Source organism: Ceratosolen solmsi, unplaced genomic scaffold (genome assembly GCF_000503995.2).
Source record: "Ceratosolen solmsi marchali unplaced genomic scaffold, CerSol_1.0 scaffold6, whole genome shotgun sequence".
NCBI classification, from domain to species: Eukaryota; Metazoa; Arthropoda; class Insecta; order Hymenoptera; family Agaonidae; genus Ceratosolen; species Ceratosolen solmsi.
Genome location: NW_011948414.1, coordinates 4,768,834 through 4,787,144, shown reverse-complemented (window position 1 = coordinate 4,787,144; position 18,311 = coordinate 4,768,834). Strand labels below are relative to the sequence as shown.

The 18,311-nt window shown below is 26.0% G+C and overlaps 4 protein-coding genes across 4 annotated transcripts in view; 2 read left to right on the top strand and 2 right to left on the bottom strand.

The window, feature by feature from the left end:
- Nucleotides 1-223: 223 nt before the first annotated feature.
- Nucleotides 224-7,751, bottom strand: Cul4 (cullin 4). The gene is given in 10 exon segments (XM_011506697.1): nucleotides 224-634; nucleotides 937-1,089; nucleotides 1,321-1,599; nucleotides 1,935-2,223; nucleotides 2,225-2,465; nucleotides 2,769-2,961; nucleotides 4,286-4,472; nucleotides 4,729-5,064; nucleotides 5,865-6,228; nucleotides 7,193-7,751. Coding segments are annotated over 10 exon segments (2,475 nt in total). The 5' UTR covers nucleotides 7,530-7,751; the 3' UTR covers nucleotides 224-538.
- Nucleotides 7,752-9,943: 2,192 nt separating this feature from the next.
- On the top strand, nucleotides 9,944-12,085 carry LOC105368373 (FNIP repeat-containing protein DDB_G0290617-like). The gene is made up of 5 exons (XM_011507380.1): nucleotides 9,944-10,035; nucleotides 10,112-10,192; nucleotides 10,280-10,386; nucleotides 11,720-11,952; nucleotides 12,022-12,085. The coding sequence occupies exons 1-5, from the start codon at nucleotides 9,951-9,953 to the stop codon at nucleotides 12,083-12,085; spliced, it is 570 nt and encodes a 189-aa protein (XP_011505682.1). The 5' UTR covers nucleotides 9,944-9,950.
- A 1,969-nt stretch (nucleotides 12,086-14,054) lies between these two features.
- On the top strand, nucleotides 14,055-15,213 carry LOC105367863 (peptidyl-prolyl cis-trans isomerase NIMA-interacting 4). The gene is made up of 3 exons (XM_011506696.1): nucleotides 14,055-14,313; nucleotides 14,399-14,518; nucleotides 14,926-15,213. The coding sequence occupies exons 1-3, from the start codon at nucleotides 14,206-14,208 to the stop codon at nucleotides 15,082-15,084; spliced, it is 387 nt and encodes a 128-aa protein (XP_011504998.1). The 5' UTR covers nucleotides 14,055-14,205; the 3' UTR covers nucleotides 15,085-15,213.
- A 466-nt stretch (nucleotides 15,214-15,679) lies between these two features.
- The window catches only part of LOC105367862 (uncharacterized), a 9,608-nt gene continuing 6,976 nt past the window's right edge, over nucleotides 15,680-18,311 (bottom strand). The window contains exons 3-5 of the mRNA XM_011506693.1: nucleotides 17,065-17,244; nucleotides 16,391-16,556; nucleotides 15,680-15,984 (exon numbers count right to left, since the gene is read on the bottom strand). Of these exons, the coding sequence (XP_011504995.1) occupies nucleotides 15,783-15,984; nucleotides 16,391-16,556; nucleotides 17,065-17,244 (548 nt within the window). The 3' untranslated portion in view covers nucleotides 15,680-15,782. The remainder of the gene's footprint in view (nucleotides 15,985-16,390; nucleotides 16,557-17,064; nucleotides 17,245-18,311) is intronic.

The following is an 18,311-nucleotide window of genomic DNA, read 5'->3' as shown; positions in this document are numbered from 1 at the left end:
AATGAATTAAAACTTTTATAAATAATATTATTAATTGTATAAAAGATTGGTAAAATGTATATTTATTAAAATAATGAATAATTAAATTTAAAAGTAAAAAAATTGAATTCATAAAAAAAGAAAAATAGAATTTAAACAAGTAACAAATAATTAAGGCTAATATACTATTATTCATGCATTAATTTAACGGTGAAATAGTTTTATTTTTACTATTGATTAAATTTATAAGTATATAAAATAAAGGCTTATGGTAAATCGATGCTTTCAGAGATTCAGAAATCAGTTACTCCAGATAAAAAGTTTAACGCTCTTATTATGTATTGCTTCCTATCGAACGTATTATTGTTCTTTTCTTTTTAGTTTACACATACACGCTCACAAACACCACTAAAATTAGTTTATTATTTTCTTTCTTGTGCTTTTTTTCTCAAATTTTGAATGCTATTTAATTTAATTTTTTTTTGTTATTTTTTTATTTTTTACTAAATACTCTCACCACGGCCCAATATGTTATAGCTTTGGCATTTATATGACGAGGTTACGCAACGTAATTATATTGATTTGCATTGTCCTTATCTCTTTCCATATAGTCTCGATCAATCAACGATTCTATTCGCTTTTTCAGATCGGCGGGCTGAAACATAAATTACGTATTGCACACATTCAAGACAATAATATCTAATCAAATTTATTTTTTAAACTAAAAAATTACTAAGGAAATTTAACATTAATTGAAAATAATTGCATATGTTGTATTGTTATATTGCGTAATTACATATGCAAAAAGGCTTTTTTTATATCATTTGAATAATTGAATTGACATTTTTAATTTTAAAACATATTTGCCGAACTTCAACTATTATTATCAAAGCATAAACTCTAATTTATTTGTTTACGTTTACTTAAAAAAAAAATTAAAAAAAAAAAAGTACATACCTTAACTGGGAACTTAAGTTGATTGTACAATTCACTTATAAGAAGATTATGTGTTAAAGTTTTTCGCATTTTCATAATTCTGACGATTGCTGCATCTATTTGATACTGTCTATCTTGATAGACTCGTTCTTCTGTTGCTTTTTGTTCCTCGTTCTAATGAATAAATAATAAAAAAATATTCTATTATATTCAGAAAAGTGCATTACGCCATGTACTCTTTAATATTAGCCTTTAATCGATAATTAATTGAAACGCACGCATAATTGATAATATTATTCGTATAACATTTAAATGAATAACATACAATTGCACGTATTTACGTAATCTTATAAATTCCTTTGTAAATAAATGATTTTTAAATAAAGAAATTCATATAAAACTCACCGTTTCCTTCATTTGTATTTGATTGATCTTTATTCTGAAAAGTTTATTGGTGAAATCGGCATTGAAAATAAATCTGTCATTATCGGCAATATCTCTTCCTTTGGGATTTTTTTGAAGAACTCGAGCTTTGCCGCAAGCTAACGACTGCAGTGTCCTTCTAAGCTCACCATCTTCGATATTCGTTGCAGCCTTAATCTCTTCAAAGGATAAATTGTCCACTTCGTTAAAGAGAATTAAAACTAATGCTTGGAATAATGAAACCTGCAATTCTTTGTTACCCTGTAAAAGCGTTTTCCAATTATGAATACATATGTGTTGTGTCGAAAATAAAAGAATTTTCTATTTAGAAAAAATAATAGATAAATAAATAAATAAATAAATTTTTAAAAAAAGAAAGAAATAAAATTATCAAACATTGAATAAATTAAATGATAGGACTGGCTCGTAAAGAATTAACCGCTCATTTTTTAAAATCTATCCGTATTCAATGGCCATAAATATTTTATGCATAGAATTCAAGGAACGATAAAGTTAATTCAAGTTTCTTAAGAATTTATCAAATTATGAGCAATTCTTCCGAAGAATACGGTAAGAGGGTATCGTGGATCCCTCACCTGATTAAACCAAGCCTTGAGTACGCAATGGCCAAGGGTCGGCTGCCACTGCAGCTTCCTGCCGCTATGTTTACCCAGGTAAAACTTGTTGAAGATATCTTGATATTGGACCATCTCTGGGGGCAAGGTAACTTCCATCACCGGATACGTCGGCCAATAGCCCATTGTGAGTATCGAGACGGTCAAATCGAGATTACTCGCTATGAGTTCACTCTGAAGGTTGCCAGAGTATTGCTTAAACGCAATATTTATGTCCTTGCTTAGCTCCATGTCTTTGAACATACCTGCTCTGTCCGGTGAAGCCGCCCCCTCATTCCGGCTTTAATTTTGAGAGCATAGACTTTTCCGCGTCTACGGAAGCGGATTTCCCGACCAAAAGCCGTTTCGCTAGATCCTTTTTATAGAACGCCTCGAACACATCCTTGCCGTGAATGAAACGAAATAGAACCATAATTTTGTCGAGAAGGCGTTCCAGCTCCTCTTCTGTAGCTTCTTTGTTGCCAGCTCGCAATTTACAATCGACAAATTTCGCTGTGGATTATTAATATTGCAATTTAAATGCAAACAATTATTATTAAACTCAAAATTTAATTAGCTTAATTTATTTAAATTTATCATTGATATGTATTTAAGCGATAAGAGAGTATTTATGAAAATGCCCCCTTTTTAATTGACGCGATATTATATTTACATTATATTTGTAAAAATAAAACGCAAACTGTCACGTGTACCTTTAGAAAGGTGCTTCGAAATATTGTGAAATGCAAAATAGTCCTTTTAAAAATTTAAATAATTGTTTTATGATGGTAGAAGAATGTAAAAATGACACTATACCTATTAGTTCAGCTGGCTTATTTGCTCTTTGATTAATGAAAGCTTCAAAAGCTTCCTTCAAACTATTGGCAAACTTTTCATTTCTATGAAAGCACGTGTTGACAATATTGTCCATTTTATCTTTAAAATCTAGGAGTTCTTGTACCATGGTTTTATCTTTCTCTGGATCTATGACTATTGTTTTACCTCTTTTCTATTCATAAATAAAAAAAAAAAATTATTCTAAAATATGATAAATTTAATTTTTATACGTGCTATTTTACAGATTAATTACAAACTATTGTCATTAAAAAATTTAATCAATTGCCAAGAGATCAATATTACTATTCAAGTTTCAAAATATACTATTAAATTATTATAAGTTTATTTGAATAGTAAATTTTCATCAATACATAAAATACATTTAATAAATTGATAATCTTTTAAGCGTTTCTAGCTATACTTATCAACAAATTTCGAATTTTTAATGATTGGCTTAGCCCTACTTGCAGATACTTAGGTAATTTACTCATATAAAAGCTTGAAATCTGGCTTATCATTGTTAATTACTATTTCATTATAAGAAAAATATTTGCTTATTTTATAATATTCATTTAAAGCAATGTTTTATTATAAATAATATAACAATTTATTATATATAGTTTATTTTTATTTATTATTATTTAATTATTGATTTTTTATAACAATAAAAGTTAATGTTAATGGTTAATTAATTTATAGCCTTAATAGTTTATAATATTACTTAATTAAAATATTATACTTTTTTAATAGAAATATTTTTTAACGATAAATAATAGATTTATAACGAAATAGAAAGCAGATGAAAATGTTTAAGAATACTACATTGATTTTAAGTATATTTCACCAATATAAAACAGAAAATCTTGCTTTAAAAATATTTGTTAAATAATTATCGATAGGGAAATACGTTGATTATATAAATTTTACAAAGATTTTTCATTCTTTTTATAGAAAATACAATATGTAACATGTTTACTCATAATTAATCATTTTCATAATTAACAGAATATATTTTTATTTTTTACAAATATTTATAAGAAAATTTATTACATAATGTGTCATTCTTTATAAAGATAACATTTTATAGAAAACACAAATATTAGTCTATATTATGTAAATGTATTAACAGTTAGGAGCACTATGTAATACTTTTCTATTAAATTTAATTAATAATTAATAACATTTATAATAAAATTACATGTGAACTGAAGGAAGGTATAATGTAACATTACAAGACAGTTAATCGAATACCTATTTAGCGACGTTTGTCCTTTAAATTATTCTCATATTAAAAAATATTAAACATTGCATTTAATTGAAATATTTTAACTTAAAAATATTTTAACTAAACATAATTTATCTTAATCGATATTTTAAAGAAATATAAATAACATTTATTATAATGATAAAAATGATTATTCATAAAACAGTCATGAGAATAAAGATGAAAAATACTTTGTTACATTTACTATAAATTAGATAACGAAAGTACTTACTTTAATATAACAATTAAAATTTAAACAGAGCTCCACTAAGCCATTCTTTATACGACTATATAAATTATAAAGTAAGGACAAGTCACTTATTCTATTTTCGTCCAATAATCCACTTAGTCCTTTTTGTAAAATACTACTGACATGCTCTGATAACAATTGTTTTTCTACAGTATGTATTAATGACCACCTGAAACATTTACATATTATTATATTATTTTAAATATATATCATCAAGACATTAAGACGTTGGCAGTATAAATTATCTTTAAAAAAAAATTTATGATCATTCCACACGAATATACATTTTTAATTTAAGATTTTCAATTTTATAATGAAAACTTCAGTGGCTATCCGAATTATTTCATTAAGTGTACATAAGTAACACTATTGCCAAACTATTTAAATTGTTAATGAACTTTGAATATAAAAAAAAAATATCGTACTTAGTAGAAGTATCAAGATAATGTAATAGTCTTTCATTCTCTTCCTGAAGACGTTTATCAACGTGTGCTAAATACTCGGGTACATAGTGTTCCTGCATAAGTCTTTGACCTTCAGCAGCATAAAGCCTCTCAGTAGCAATGAGAAATTTGGACTCAAAAGCATCTTGATAAATCTGCAAGTCAGAGAGCATTCGCAGAAGGGATTTGAGAAGAGTTCGATCAACAGTATCTCCTTGCCGTTCCTTTTCAATCAGCATCAGCAAACCCTCTACAGTACGTGTTTGCACTAAATTATTCAGTACGATATGCAATCTAAAGAGGTACAGGCCCATATCCCTGAAAGAAACATTAATTTATTTACTAATGTAAATTTCAAGCATAAATGAGCGAATCTACACACACGCGCGTCTTTTTTATTAATTATGAAAATTTTAAAAAAGGGAAATCACACGTTTAAATAAAAATGAGATAAAATAAATAAAATTAACAAAATTAATCGAATCAGTTATATACAATATCGAAGTAAATAGTTATGTTTTAATCTAATTATTAAAAGTAGTAAAAGGAAAAATGCATACGTTTATTATGGTACAATATAGATATATTTTATATTTTAAAAATTTAATTGAAAAAATTTATCTAATATTATAAAATAAAATTACTTTGATATTCTAAAATTTTATAATTTGGATATAAACTATTATTACATACAAGAGCTTTGAAATTAATACTTAGTTTTGTTTATAAATATAATTTAAAATATATGGAATAAGACTTAATATGAAAAATCCACATTCAGCATAATATATGCTCATAAAATATATTAGTAATTTTTTAAATAAGTTTAATAGAATAAATTAAAGAAATTTGAATAATGGAGAAGCATAAATGTCTTAAAATAATCACAAAGGCATCAAATAATTTTTATATAAGATTATAATATATTATTTTTGTCTGTGACTTTCTATAGACGGAATCTTCTCTTTATAAAATAATGATTTTTTTTTGAAAATTATAATATTTAAATGAAATCTTAATACACAAATACAATATTAAATATTAGATTTGTTGATATTAAATTTACTTTTAGCTAAATGAGTATTTTTATATTTGATTATTATAAAAGTTAATTTTACCAGATAGATGAAATACTAGGATTTTGAAGGACGTAAGTTCTGTCTAGATATAGAAATATACTGCGAATCATTATCATCTGTCTACAATGTGATTGCCAACATTCATTCATTTTTTTTAAAAAAATGTGTCTGTCCATTGACTCTGCTAAAAATTGCTCAATATTAGCCTTAACATGAGTTTCCACTAGCACCGTTAGATTGCTATAAAGTGTCGAAGCCATTTTATGACTGCACATATTTTCTACAGCTTTGTATAATTCTTCCAATGAATAACGTATGCTTTTACTAGTTTGTATTGCAACTACTGCTTCTCTAAGCTTCTCCCATGTTTCTTCTTGATAGTTCTCAGGAAGCTTTGGCTTATCTGTAAATCACATAAAAATATATAAGTAATTTTGTGGTAATTACAGTATGAAAAAAGTAAAGAATGTAATAAGTATCCAAATTAAAACAAAAAGTATCAGTATGTTTTTCGACAATAATGTTAAAAAAATAACTTTGCTAATAGATTTAATAATTATTTTTTTACAATTTATAATTTTATAAATTTTATAAACTTGCTAATGATATAATTTATATGAAGATTATGTGTGCAGGACACATACACACATATACACATACTAAATTAATTGAAACAATAGTATAATTTTTCATTTATTTTTAGTATTAATATAAACAATCCAATTGTATTGATTTAAATAGTTATTTTATGCGTGACATTGATATATTGCATATTGATTCGATCTTTATCTAACTGTTAAAAAAAATATAAAAATCTTTAGTAAATATATAATCAATTTTAATTAAAGATATACTTTTTTTCATATAATATTTAAAAATAATGTATTATTCTTATATAATAATAAGAAAAATTAACAGATACAATAATTTGGTTACATATTTCATCTTTTGATACACTGATAATAAATCTTACATTTGTATGTTTAAAGTAAATTTATATTAATAAAAAATTTTATGTAAAAAATATTAACTTTAAATTTTGTATTATAAAAATACAATTTAATCAATGTAATATAATTAGGCTTCAAATCTAAAAGAATAGAGTTTATTTTATATATAAGTTTTGAAGGTTTGATACTTTTTATTAAAATTTCAAATGTTCAAAGACATCTCGTAAGATTAACTGTAATATATAAAATTTATCAACTTTATATATAACATATAATATATATATTTCTTTATACTAATATATTTAAAACTAAGAATTTCTTTGAAATGCTAACAGCTACAAAGTTATAAATTAAATACCAATAGAAATAAGATAAAATTATTAAAAAAAAAAAACTATAAAAATGATTAACTCGTACCTTTAAAGTTTTTAATAATAAGTTTTTTAGCAGTGCCTGGTTTACCCGTGGCTAAGCTTTGTGTTATTTTATTGACTCCATTAGGATTGGCAACAGCTAAAGAAAAGTTTGCCCTTTTGGTTTGTGTGCCATTCCCTGGAGATGTAGCAGCTGTATCTGTCATAGTGTTATCTACACTTTCTCGTTCTGTAAAATTGTACTTAGGCCACTTTGTAACTACACTACAAGCTTCCACCTGGTTCTGCAGTTCTTGTTGACTCGAACCACTTGATTGTTGATGTCGACGATGATGGCTGTAATTCGTAGCCAGAATCTGTGTTCTACCCAACCTGGACATAAGAACTCATTGCCCGGCTGCGGGAACGTATTTCAGTACTTAAAACTTCTCCCCTATTTTAACTAATTTAACAGCAGTCGTCTTCTGATTGGTTTTTTCTAACCAATATGCATTTAATCTTATATGATCTTTGGATATATATATATATATTTATTCTTAACCGTTTTTAAAGATGTAAGCTGATTTATTTCTATGTTCAATATATTTTATATTTCTCTTTATTTCTACAGCTTCCAAATGATTTTATACAAATTAAAAAATAAATAAATCAATTTTAATGTATTTGTTGATGTTTTGTAAATTTTAATAGAGTTTTGATACTTCAGTTTTTTTAACTTCCTTTAATTTCTAATTCTCAAAGAATCTGTCGCTCTCTCTCTCTCTCTCGTTTTTTATTAAAACAAAGCATACAGACAATTATAAGGGATTTCAGAGAGGCGTTTTAACCTTTCTCTCTCCCTCCTTGATTATCTCCTATACGTTCCTCTTTAACTCTCCTTCTTTCTTGCTTTTCTTGTGGCTGTTCCCGTCTTTTCTTTCTGTCCTAACCTCATTTATTCCCTTTCTGCATTTTTATGACTGTGTGCGTAATTTTAAGCTTTTTTACAAGTGCAAATGTGAATGTAACGGCCTAACCCTCTTATTCAATTTTACAAAATTAAGAGATTCTATTAATCTCTCTCGTCACGTTTTTATTCACACACCCTAATACGCGCACACGTCGCGTCTGCTCTCTTATTTTTCGTATTTTATTCAGTCTTTGTCGAAAGATCGTCACTGGTGCACCTTCCTTCTTCTTTAAATCTGAAGGTATATACATATGCGTATGTGTTCGTGTGCATAGATATATTTATATTTATATATACATATATATATATATATATATATATATATATATATATATATGCGAGTATCACAATGTATATAAATCATAAATGCGTGTGTGCATCCGTGCTATAGGCGAGCGTGTATATTTATACGCACATGTATATATATATATATATATATATATATTTATACATGCGCTTCTATATTCAAATGGATATCCATATATATATATATATATATATATATATATATAAACCTTATATCTTAAATTATAAGAATACATGCGCATGCATATTCATACACATATATTATATATTTATTTATTTTAATATATGCAATTAATATATGTAGATTTAAATGTCTTCTTATCTTTTATTTATGCTTCTTTATGAAGCGAGGTGCAAAATATTGTCGTAGAGTTAATTGCAACGAGTGATCAGCGAGTGATATTACATGAAATCCATGTACTTATAAAAGATATCACCTATCTCCTTGGATGCACGCATATTTATTTCAAAGGACAATTACATACGATTTTGCACACCGGCGCTTGCATGTACATTGCACGAATCTTTTACATTTACCACAATTGCAAGGGTGTCGTAGGTATTAATTTGTACATGCAAATATACAATTAATGCGATTGATTATGCGTTTGCGTGTTGAGTTTCGTGTAAATTGACAGTCACAATCACGATAAATTACTAAGTACATTGAAATTGTCGAAGATAATTATGAAATCATTGCACATATTGGTTTTATTATAGCGAACGCTCTTATTGAATAATAACAATGTTACCGAGATCAATTGCCAATTTTGAAATCAGCGTGAAAAATAATAAGAGAGCCCGCTGATGTTATGCGTCAAAATGCAAAGTGGCAATGTAGAAAAAAATAAAGCAAGGAAGATAATATAAGTAAAATGCTGATTTCGCAGCATATATGAAAATTTTAATTGACCGGCATTGACACAGAATATTCAGGATCATTGACCGTCAATTAACGTCCCATACATTTTCATAGGGGATATAAAACGCAGTGTTTGCGCCGCGTGTCACCTATAGCAAATGCCTTGTAGTACTATATTTTGGCAGATTTTCCTTGTGGCAGCACGAAAATCATAGGCCGGTGTTTTGATTTTGTGTTTACAAATCATTTGGATTATTAACGGAATGATTTGGAAGTTTCTTAACTGATTGACACCCATATTATTTATTAAGACAACATCGTCTGTTTATCTACACCGAATATCACTTTATTACGCTCGTTTTTATAATATATTATCTATTCTTTGAAATAATCCTTGTCTTTTATCCTTTGTATTACTCATGAAGAATAAATAGGAAAGGAATCGGCTATTAAAGCAAAGACCGTTGAAAATTTAGTTCGTGAATACATTTCGAAATACATTTAGGACATTTATTTAAGAAAAGAGCTTTTAACATTATTATGAATTAATAAAGACGTTTAATTTATGATAATACGAATTTTTAATAGTGCAGGATTTTTATTTGCCCACCGTTAATTAATAATTCTTTAAAATTCTCATTAATTTATCGTCTTTAGTTTCATTTTTATAATTTATAATTCGACATGAATATAAGTTCGGAAAATTCAAATGTCAGTAGAATGGTTACGGATTTTAATCGAATATTAGAGAAAAAGGCTCAGAAAAAAGGTACAAAACAACAAGGATTTATTCTTTTCATCTATAATTTTACAAAATTATTACTTTGTTTGATAAATTTTTTCAGTAAATACATTACTCAGCTTTACAATGAAAGCAATTTCTCGTGATCAAGAAAAAAACTTTTTAATATCAAGACTTCAAAAAGGTAAAGCTTATTCTTTAACGCAATAGCAAATAAATGATATTACTCTAAAATATTAAAAATATCAATAAAAACTTTGTAATTTAATAGAACTCAGAAAAAACATTGAGTCACTAAGCTTATTAGAAATAGAAAATGAAGTAAAGGAAGAGCTAATAAATATAAAGGACAAAGAATTGGAATCATTAAGATTTGAGGTATTTTTATTTTCCTGCAATTTACTATTTACAATAATATATACATATATATATATATATATATATATATATATATATATAATGCATGTATATGCGCGGACGTGTTTATATAATTATTCAATACATATTTTAAGCTTTTAATAATAAATTAATGACGTACATAAGAAAATAAGTTGCGCTTTATATTTTTTTATTTGATAATTATCTTCTATGCATTTAATAACATCATAGTCATATTTACAAGAATGTCAGGATTTTCTATAATATATTTTCGGAAACATTTGCAAATATTGTATATCAACAACATATGCATTTTCAAGCATGTATATTAAATAACAAATTAAAAACAATTTAATATTACATTTTATCAATTATACATAATTGTATTGTACATTATTTTTCATATAAAAATGTATAACTAAAGAATTATAATTTTAATTCTTAGCATTTATGTATATAACACTGTACAAAGTAGCATTTTTCATTTAAAAATCAATGGTTAAATAATATATTCTATTGAATCATTATACATTCATTTTTTGTTTTATAGATTTTGATTATTGTATCAGAGGCCATTTTCAATTCATACGTGGAAAATAATAAATTAATAATTTTTTTTTTAATAATAGATGATTGAGAAAATCACAATAGAAATTTTTCTAATACAATTCCTAATTATTCCTAATATAACAATTTAATACATTTAAATTTATTACATAGTTATTCTGATATTGATTATATAATTACATATACAAAAAAAAAAAAAAAAAAACATATAATAAAATAAACTATAACTAAAATAATATATGTATGTTTAAATCTGTATTTCAAATTTCATTCTCAAGTTTATGAAAGACTTTTAAATTTATCTTGCTTAAATTATTAACAACAGGTATTATTAACAATTTACACAAATTTGTTTATTATTTTGAAACGTGTACACATATAACATTTTATTATTGATATGTAAAAGATCGGATATAAAACTTAGTGACAAAATGGGAGAATATTTTTTAAATTTTTGATTAATTTGTTACCAATTTCAATACGCTTTTAATCAATCTCTTATAATATTTAAATAGAATTGTTAGTTAACGATAAAAAAAATCTTTAAAGAATATATTATTCATTACTCTATTTAATATAAATGAAACATTGTTCAATGCATTATAATATGCCGTTTAATATGTACTAAATAAATGATTTTTTAAATGTTTAGTATAAATTTGTTAGACATACGTATTAAGCAACATGTTGTTATACTTTAATGATATTTTTACATAATTATTAATAATAATTAATTATTAATAGTAATTAGCTTTAATTATTTCAGAACACAAACTTAAAAACACTGTTGCAGCAGAACAAAGAGAAAGTAAGCAAGACAATCGAAGACAAATCATTAATAATTTTAAATAATACTTGTAATAATAATAATGATAATAATTTTTCTGCAAATTCAAATAATGCTTTCCCAATTAAGAATACACTTGTTTTAAAATCTAATTCATTGGTGTCGTCTCCTGGTTCATTAATTAAATCTATTAAGCCAAAGGGTGCACAGAAGTAAGTTGTTAAAAATATTATAAAAGTAGATATTAATTATTTCATTCTGATATTCTTTCCATTTTACAGGCGTTCGTTACAAAAAGTAAAAGAGACAAATGTCACTAGCGTAAGTATCAAAAATTCTCAATAACTATTATTGACAATTACATAAATTTCTAATTATATATATATTTTTTTTTATTTATTTTAGTTTATATATAATTTTCGAAAAAGAAATAAACAAAAATAATTTTAAAAGAAATCAAATGGAAAATTGCTACAATTTTCAATTACAAAATGTAAGATGCATTAATTACTTCTACATACTGGCGGGCATTACATGTTTATTGACTTCCTTGTTAATAGCTAGAGATATATGCGTACTAAAATTTAAATGAAAAGATATATTTAATGTACTGACTTTTATTTAAGTGAATTAATTTTCAATCCATATATCACGAACTAGTCAAAGACTTTATAAAATCAAATGGTGATGAATTAAACACAAGAAGATAATTTACAATTAAATATAAAAAAAAAGATATCTGTTAATGTGTACAAAATTATAATTTCATTATTACTTGTATTGGAATGATCTTAACATAATAAGTAAAAGATCGAAATAATTTGCCAACATAGAGTTAATAAATTTGTATATAAACATTTTTTTTTTTTTTTTTTTTTTTTTTTTTTTTCATATATCTTAAGAAGATTTATTTAAAATAAAACTACTTTTTGTAGGAATTTTCAATCCTAATTTTGATTATAAAACTAATTATACTGTAAAATTTGCCTGCATTGAAATAAATTTTATAAATTATCGTATCAATTTTCAAATCATTGACCCTTCTCAAAGTATATATTTTTAATGAATAAATAAGTTGCGATTGTACGAAATGTTAAAATTCTAATTTCATTGTTAGATATTTATTTACCGATCTTGAGATTTAATTGACAGCCAATCTATAAGATTTGCACACGATTTTTATAGAAGACTTATTAAATATTAGTTTTATTTTAACATTGAGTATTGTCATTGTTCTCGTTTCATTATTTAAGCTTTCCTGCTCAATTTATTCCGTCAAAAAAAAATTTAATATATAAATGATGTTTTTTCTTTCTTTTTTCTTTTTTTATTAATCAAATAATAAATGAACAACTATTTGTTATATTCAGGGATGAGTGTTAATAATAATATTACATTGAATCTTGCACTACCTTAGACGATGTATTAACATTAATTTCTGTATGTGTTAAAAAGTATTGAAGATATTCATATAAGTTCATATAATATCTCAATGTAAAATTATATCAATGTTATGAAATATTCCATAAATAAAGTTTCATTTTTTTTTTTTTTTTTTTTTTTTTTTTTTTTACGACAACGAAGTAAAATTAAACGAAATTCTTATAATATTGTTTTATTTATTATGATAATATTATTACAAATTATAATATTTTTTAAATTGTTTTAAATTACGAAAATAAACGTAATAGCGTTTCATTATTTGATTAATTTATCCAAATTAAAGTAATTCGTTATATAAGTGTGATAGAAATATAGTAATGTTTTCTATGTTTTTAGCAGAAAAATAAAAAATTAACAGACTTTTAAATGATAAAAGGTCATTATTATAAATATACAATATTATCTAACTTTTCATTAAATTTCTTGAAAATATTAATGATTAAGTTATTGTTTATTATCTTTTATCATATATTATATTATTGGAGCATAGAATTTTCATTTTGCGCGTTGCGTGCATCGTTACGGTTCAGTTAAAATTATTTTAATCTTTATGTATCCATTAAAATTTCAATAATATATCGATGAATTATAATGTTACGTATATAAAATAGTAATCAGTAAGAAGAATTATATTAATCTTCTACTATCGTTATAGAATTAAGATTTAAGTTTTTTATGCCTAAATATATTTGTATGTATAAAGTGTGTAATTACGATTTACGACGATTAAATGATATTAAAGAACTGTAATTTATATTACAAAATTAGTTCAAAGTCTTATATGATTTTAAAATCATGTTTGCCTTCGTCTGAACCTACATTTCATTCTAATAAAATCTTCGCTGATTCGATGTTTTAAAAGTTTTAAATTAAAAAATTTTCAAAGCGTGCCAAGTACATTCGTGAGTATGTTCATCACCAAAATAAATAAGAAAACATAACCTTTAAAAGTGATCTTGATATTAAAATAAAATAAAATAAAATAAAAATCTGTATTAATATTTGATACTTTTGTTAAAATAATGGCTCCAAAAAAAGCTGGTGGTAGTGGGAAAGCTGGAAAATCAAAAGGTAATGCAAATAACGAAGAAAAAGGAAAAGAAGATAAGAAAGGCGGAACTGCTATTAAGGTTTTCATATAAATTAAATTTATTCTTAAAACATGTTTGTGTGCGTGTTTTTTTTTTTTTTGTTTTTATAGTTGCAAAGTTTTAGGTTCGACATATACTTTGTGAAAAACAATCTAAAGTTCTCGAAGCTATGGAAAAATTAAAATCTGGACAGAAATTTAACGAGGTAGCCACAACTTACAGCGAAGACAAAGCAAGATCCGGTGTAAGTCAATTAAACTTAATTATTAAATGGTAATTTATGTATGAAATAAAATTTCTACACTCATTTTTAACAAATAATAACAACAGTACAAACCTGTATCTTTAATAATACAGATAAATACATATTCTTAATTGTATTTTGTATAAACCTTTTATGCGTACATATTAAATATTCTGATTATTAAGTAAATTTGTTGCGTAAATATGGATTTTTATTTACATTTGTAAGCTAATGAATATGTAATATTTAATTCTTTACAAGATATTGCTTCTTTATGTAAAAGAATTTTTAAATTACTTTATATACTTTAAATAATATTTTTAACTTATTGTTTTCTTATTATATGCGTAATTGCTATTGAATTACATGCAAGGCATTTAAATTTAATATTGTAATGTTACATGTAGGGCGATCTTGGGTGGATGACACGAGGTTCCATGGTCGGTCCATTTCAAGAAGCAGCTTTTGCATTACCAATATCTAGTATCGGTTCGCCAGTTTATACAGATCCACCGGTCAAAACGAAATTTGGTTATCATATTATTATGGTAGAAGGAAAGAAATAAATAAGCTTTAGTTTGCACAAATTTTTTATCAATGTTCAATAATCATTTTTCTTGTAAAGAAAGACATTTTCACTTCATACAATTTATCATCATTTTTAAGATATATTTTTGCAGGATGGAAACAATATATATATATATATATATATATATATATATATATATATATATATATATAAAATAGAATAGTTAATATAAAACCATAACACACATTCAATATAAATACTCTTCATTTAATCTCGATTATTGTCGCTTCACTAAGAGAAGGGATTTTTATCAATGTAGAAATAAATAATTGATACGTGTCTATTCAGTCGTGCGTCACGTTTATGGCGGTTTACAAAATATTGCCTCGAAAAACTAAGGCAAGAGGAAAAAATGTGGTAATATAAACCACAAACTCAAAGATCTCCGAACATCCACCTTTCCTTAACATATGTGTATTGTATGATTATTGATAAATATTCAAATGTATCCGAGTCCATGATTTATCCATGCGTTTAATATTATTATAGAATATTCTTAATACTTCACCTTATTTAGATCATACGTCGTAAATCGATCTCGTCATTACGAATTAATAACGAGCGAAGGCCGATTAATGTTTTATTATTGTACAGTCGACTATTGGAGAGTAGGTGCCGGTAAAACAGTTTACTTCGGAAATCTTAGGATTTTAATGATATGTACGTTGGTTGGATTTAAACTCGAATGTTAGGGTTAGTGAAGCGCACGTATTTTAAAAGTGAGTCGTTCTCCTCGCAAACCCAGGGCTTTTTGTGATGACAGGCAACGTCGTGCCAGTTGACACCGTCGTTGTAGAACTGATTCAATACGGCGAGACAATTTTCGGGAGCTCCACCCTGAATGGCCTCTCGATTGTCAGGTTGCGGCTTACCAATACTGTGGAGAGCAAATGTTTTGTCGATAACATTGGATTAGGTGGATCGAGGATTAGATTAGACGATCAGAGGATGTTAAACTATAATCTGCATGCACATTGTATGTAATTGCAAATATATTATATTTATGCTTTACTTATTTATAACAATTTGATAATTTAATCATTTACAATTGTTTTATAATTGTCGTTTGTAATAAATGGATTGAGGATGAGTACTTTGATTGTATTTAGAATGTCGATTGAAAGCAGATATTTTACCTTTTAATATTAATATACTTTCTAGTGATTAATTATTTTATCGTCTTATCGTTTAATATTATATTTAGCTATAAACTGATTAACTGAATTAACTTAAAGGAAGAATTTACACGCAAGAATTTGAAAAATCACGTTCGTTATATTTACCCTCCATTTTCGGACCAATCATTTTGGCTTCGGTCAGTAGTAGGGGCAAGTTTTTGAAGTTCGGCAGTCCAAAACCATCCGTTCACCTGAAGTGGCTGAAGATCGGGTCTATCGCAGCCCTTAAAGTCGCAGAGGCGCCCGGAAGTCCAAATATACTTGACTTTGTCTACAATTGCACGATGTATAAGGGAGGACATTAAAATTAATGCTCTATTTGTCATTGGCTTAGTAAGAAGAAACGGACTTTTCAAAGTCATTTCAATAACTTTCAATATCATTTCAATGCATGTTTTTACTTTAGGAAACTTGAAACGAACTGAGTATTAATACTAAGATACAAATCAAAAAAAAAAAAAAAAAAAAAAAAAAATTAAATGAAAAGAAAATAAATATAATATCACATTTTATGCATTATAAACTATTTGAAAAATACGTACAATCGCTAAAGGCTAATTATCACGAGCTTATTATTATTACTTATTACAAGATGATAATCCATTATATTTAAATTATCATTAATTTCCAACAGGCTATAACAATACATTCGTTATAAAATTTCAATTTTTTTGATCTTTCTTCAATTTTATCTATCTTTCGAATGAAAAGCCAACACACGCTCGACTTAATTTAACAAAACTTTTGCTATAATATATAAGAGATAATTGAATAATTACTGCGGACGATGCGGCTCTTGATGAATTCGTTCTCGGCTGACGTTTCCAATGAAACGAGATCCATGCATCGCTGTCTACAGAAATTCCTTCCAGTTAGCCAGTCGACCTCCTGACCAGCTGTCCTAGGATCTGCCCACGAGTAGTAGTATCCTTTGCCATTGAAGCGCTCGTGAATAGTCCCTTTAGAAAAATTTACTCTTAAATTATTGTGGATTTAATGCACCTTAATTGCTTATTTACATAAGCGGCCATCCGATACTTTTCTATATCATACTGACGAAAATTCACCTTCAATCATCATTTTTCTAATTAAGAAAGCACATGGAAGAAAACCTTAATTAGTGAAATCGTATAAGAATTTCACGACAGATTTAAAATACCATAGTGAAAAAGTTGCCTCGTAAAAATTTCTTAACGTATAAGCTTATCTTTTAAAACTTTATGGTGAAGTGTTTTTTTTTTCTTTTTTTTTCTTTAATTAAAACCAGTTATTGAAATTCGATCGATTTGTCGGGTTTCTTGACAATCGATATTGTCGCTTTCTTAAAAACAGGTTTGTGTATAGTCCCCTTTAAAAAGTTTCATTATCTAGGTTTTTATATTACTGCTTCTCTATTAATTAAATGATGTTTAAAAATCAAGCTAGAATCATTTGTATAATTAATGCATTTACAAAAGATATACATTAAAATTTTTTTTTTCTTCTAATATGTTGATTCCGAAATTTCTGGTTTAATTTTAACATATATAGTCAGAGAAAAACAACAATTTGTTTGCATAATCATACGTACTTTAATACTTTCAAATGTAATTAGGTATTAAATAATCCCACTTACTTTCAAGATTTTGTAATAAATTGCACTTGATAAGTCTTAAAATAATAATGACAGCGAATTGTTGCTTTTTACGTCGAATTGTACATTGTTCATATTGTTCAACAATATTCAAGAACGACGAGAGAACTAAAAAAAACAACAACCAAAAAAAAAAAAAAAACAAAAATTAGTAAGTCAGAATAAAGAAAGTTAAGAAAGGGCCACGAGGTACGCTCGTAAAAGTTTTGACACACTTCAGCTTTGATGTATGGCAAACGTTAAATTATTATCGACACGTTCGCAAGGTAAGAGGCAATACGTAAAATTCACGTGGCCACTTTCGCTTCTCTGATTCTCTTTATATTTGTCTCTATTCGTATGTGTGCGCACACGTCCCTTTCCGCTCGCCCAATCCCCCCCCCCCTCACGCGC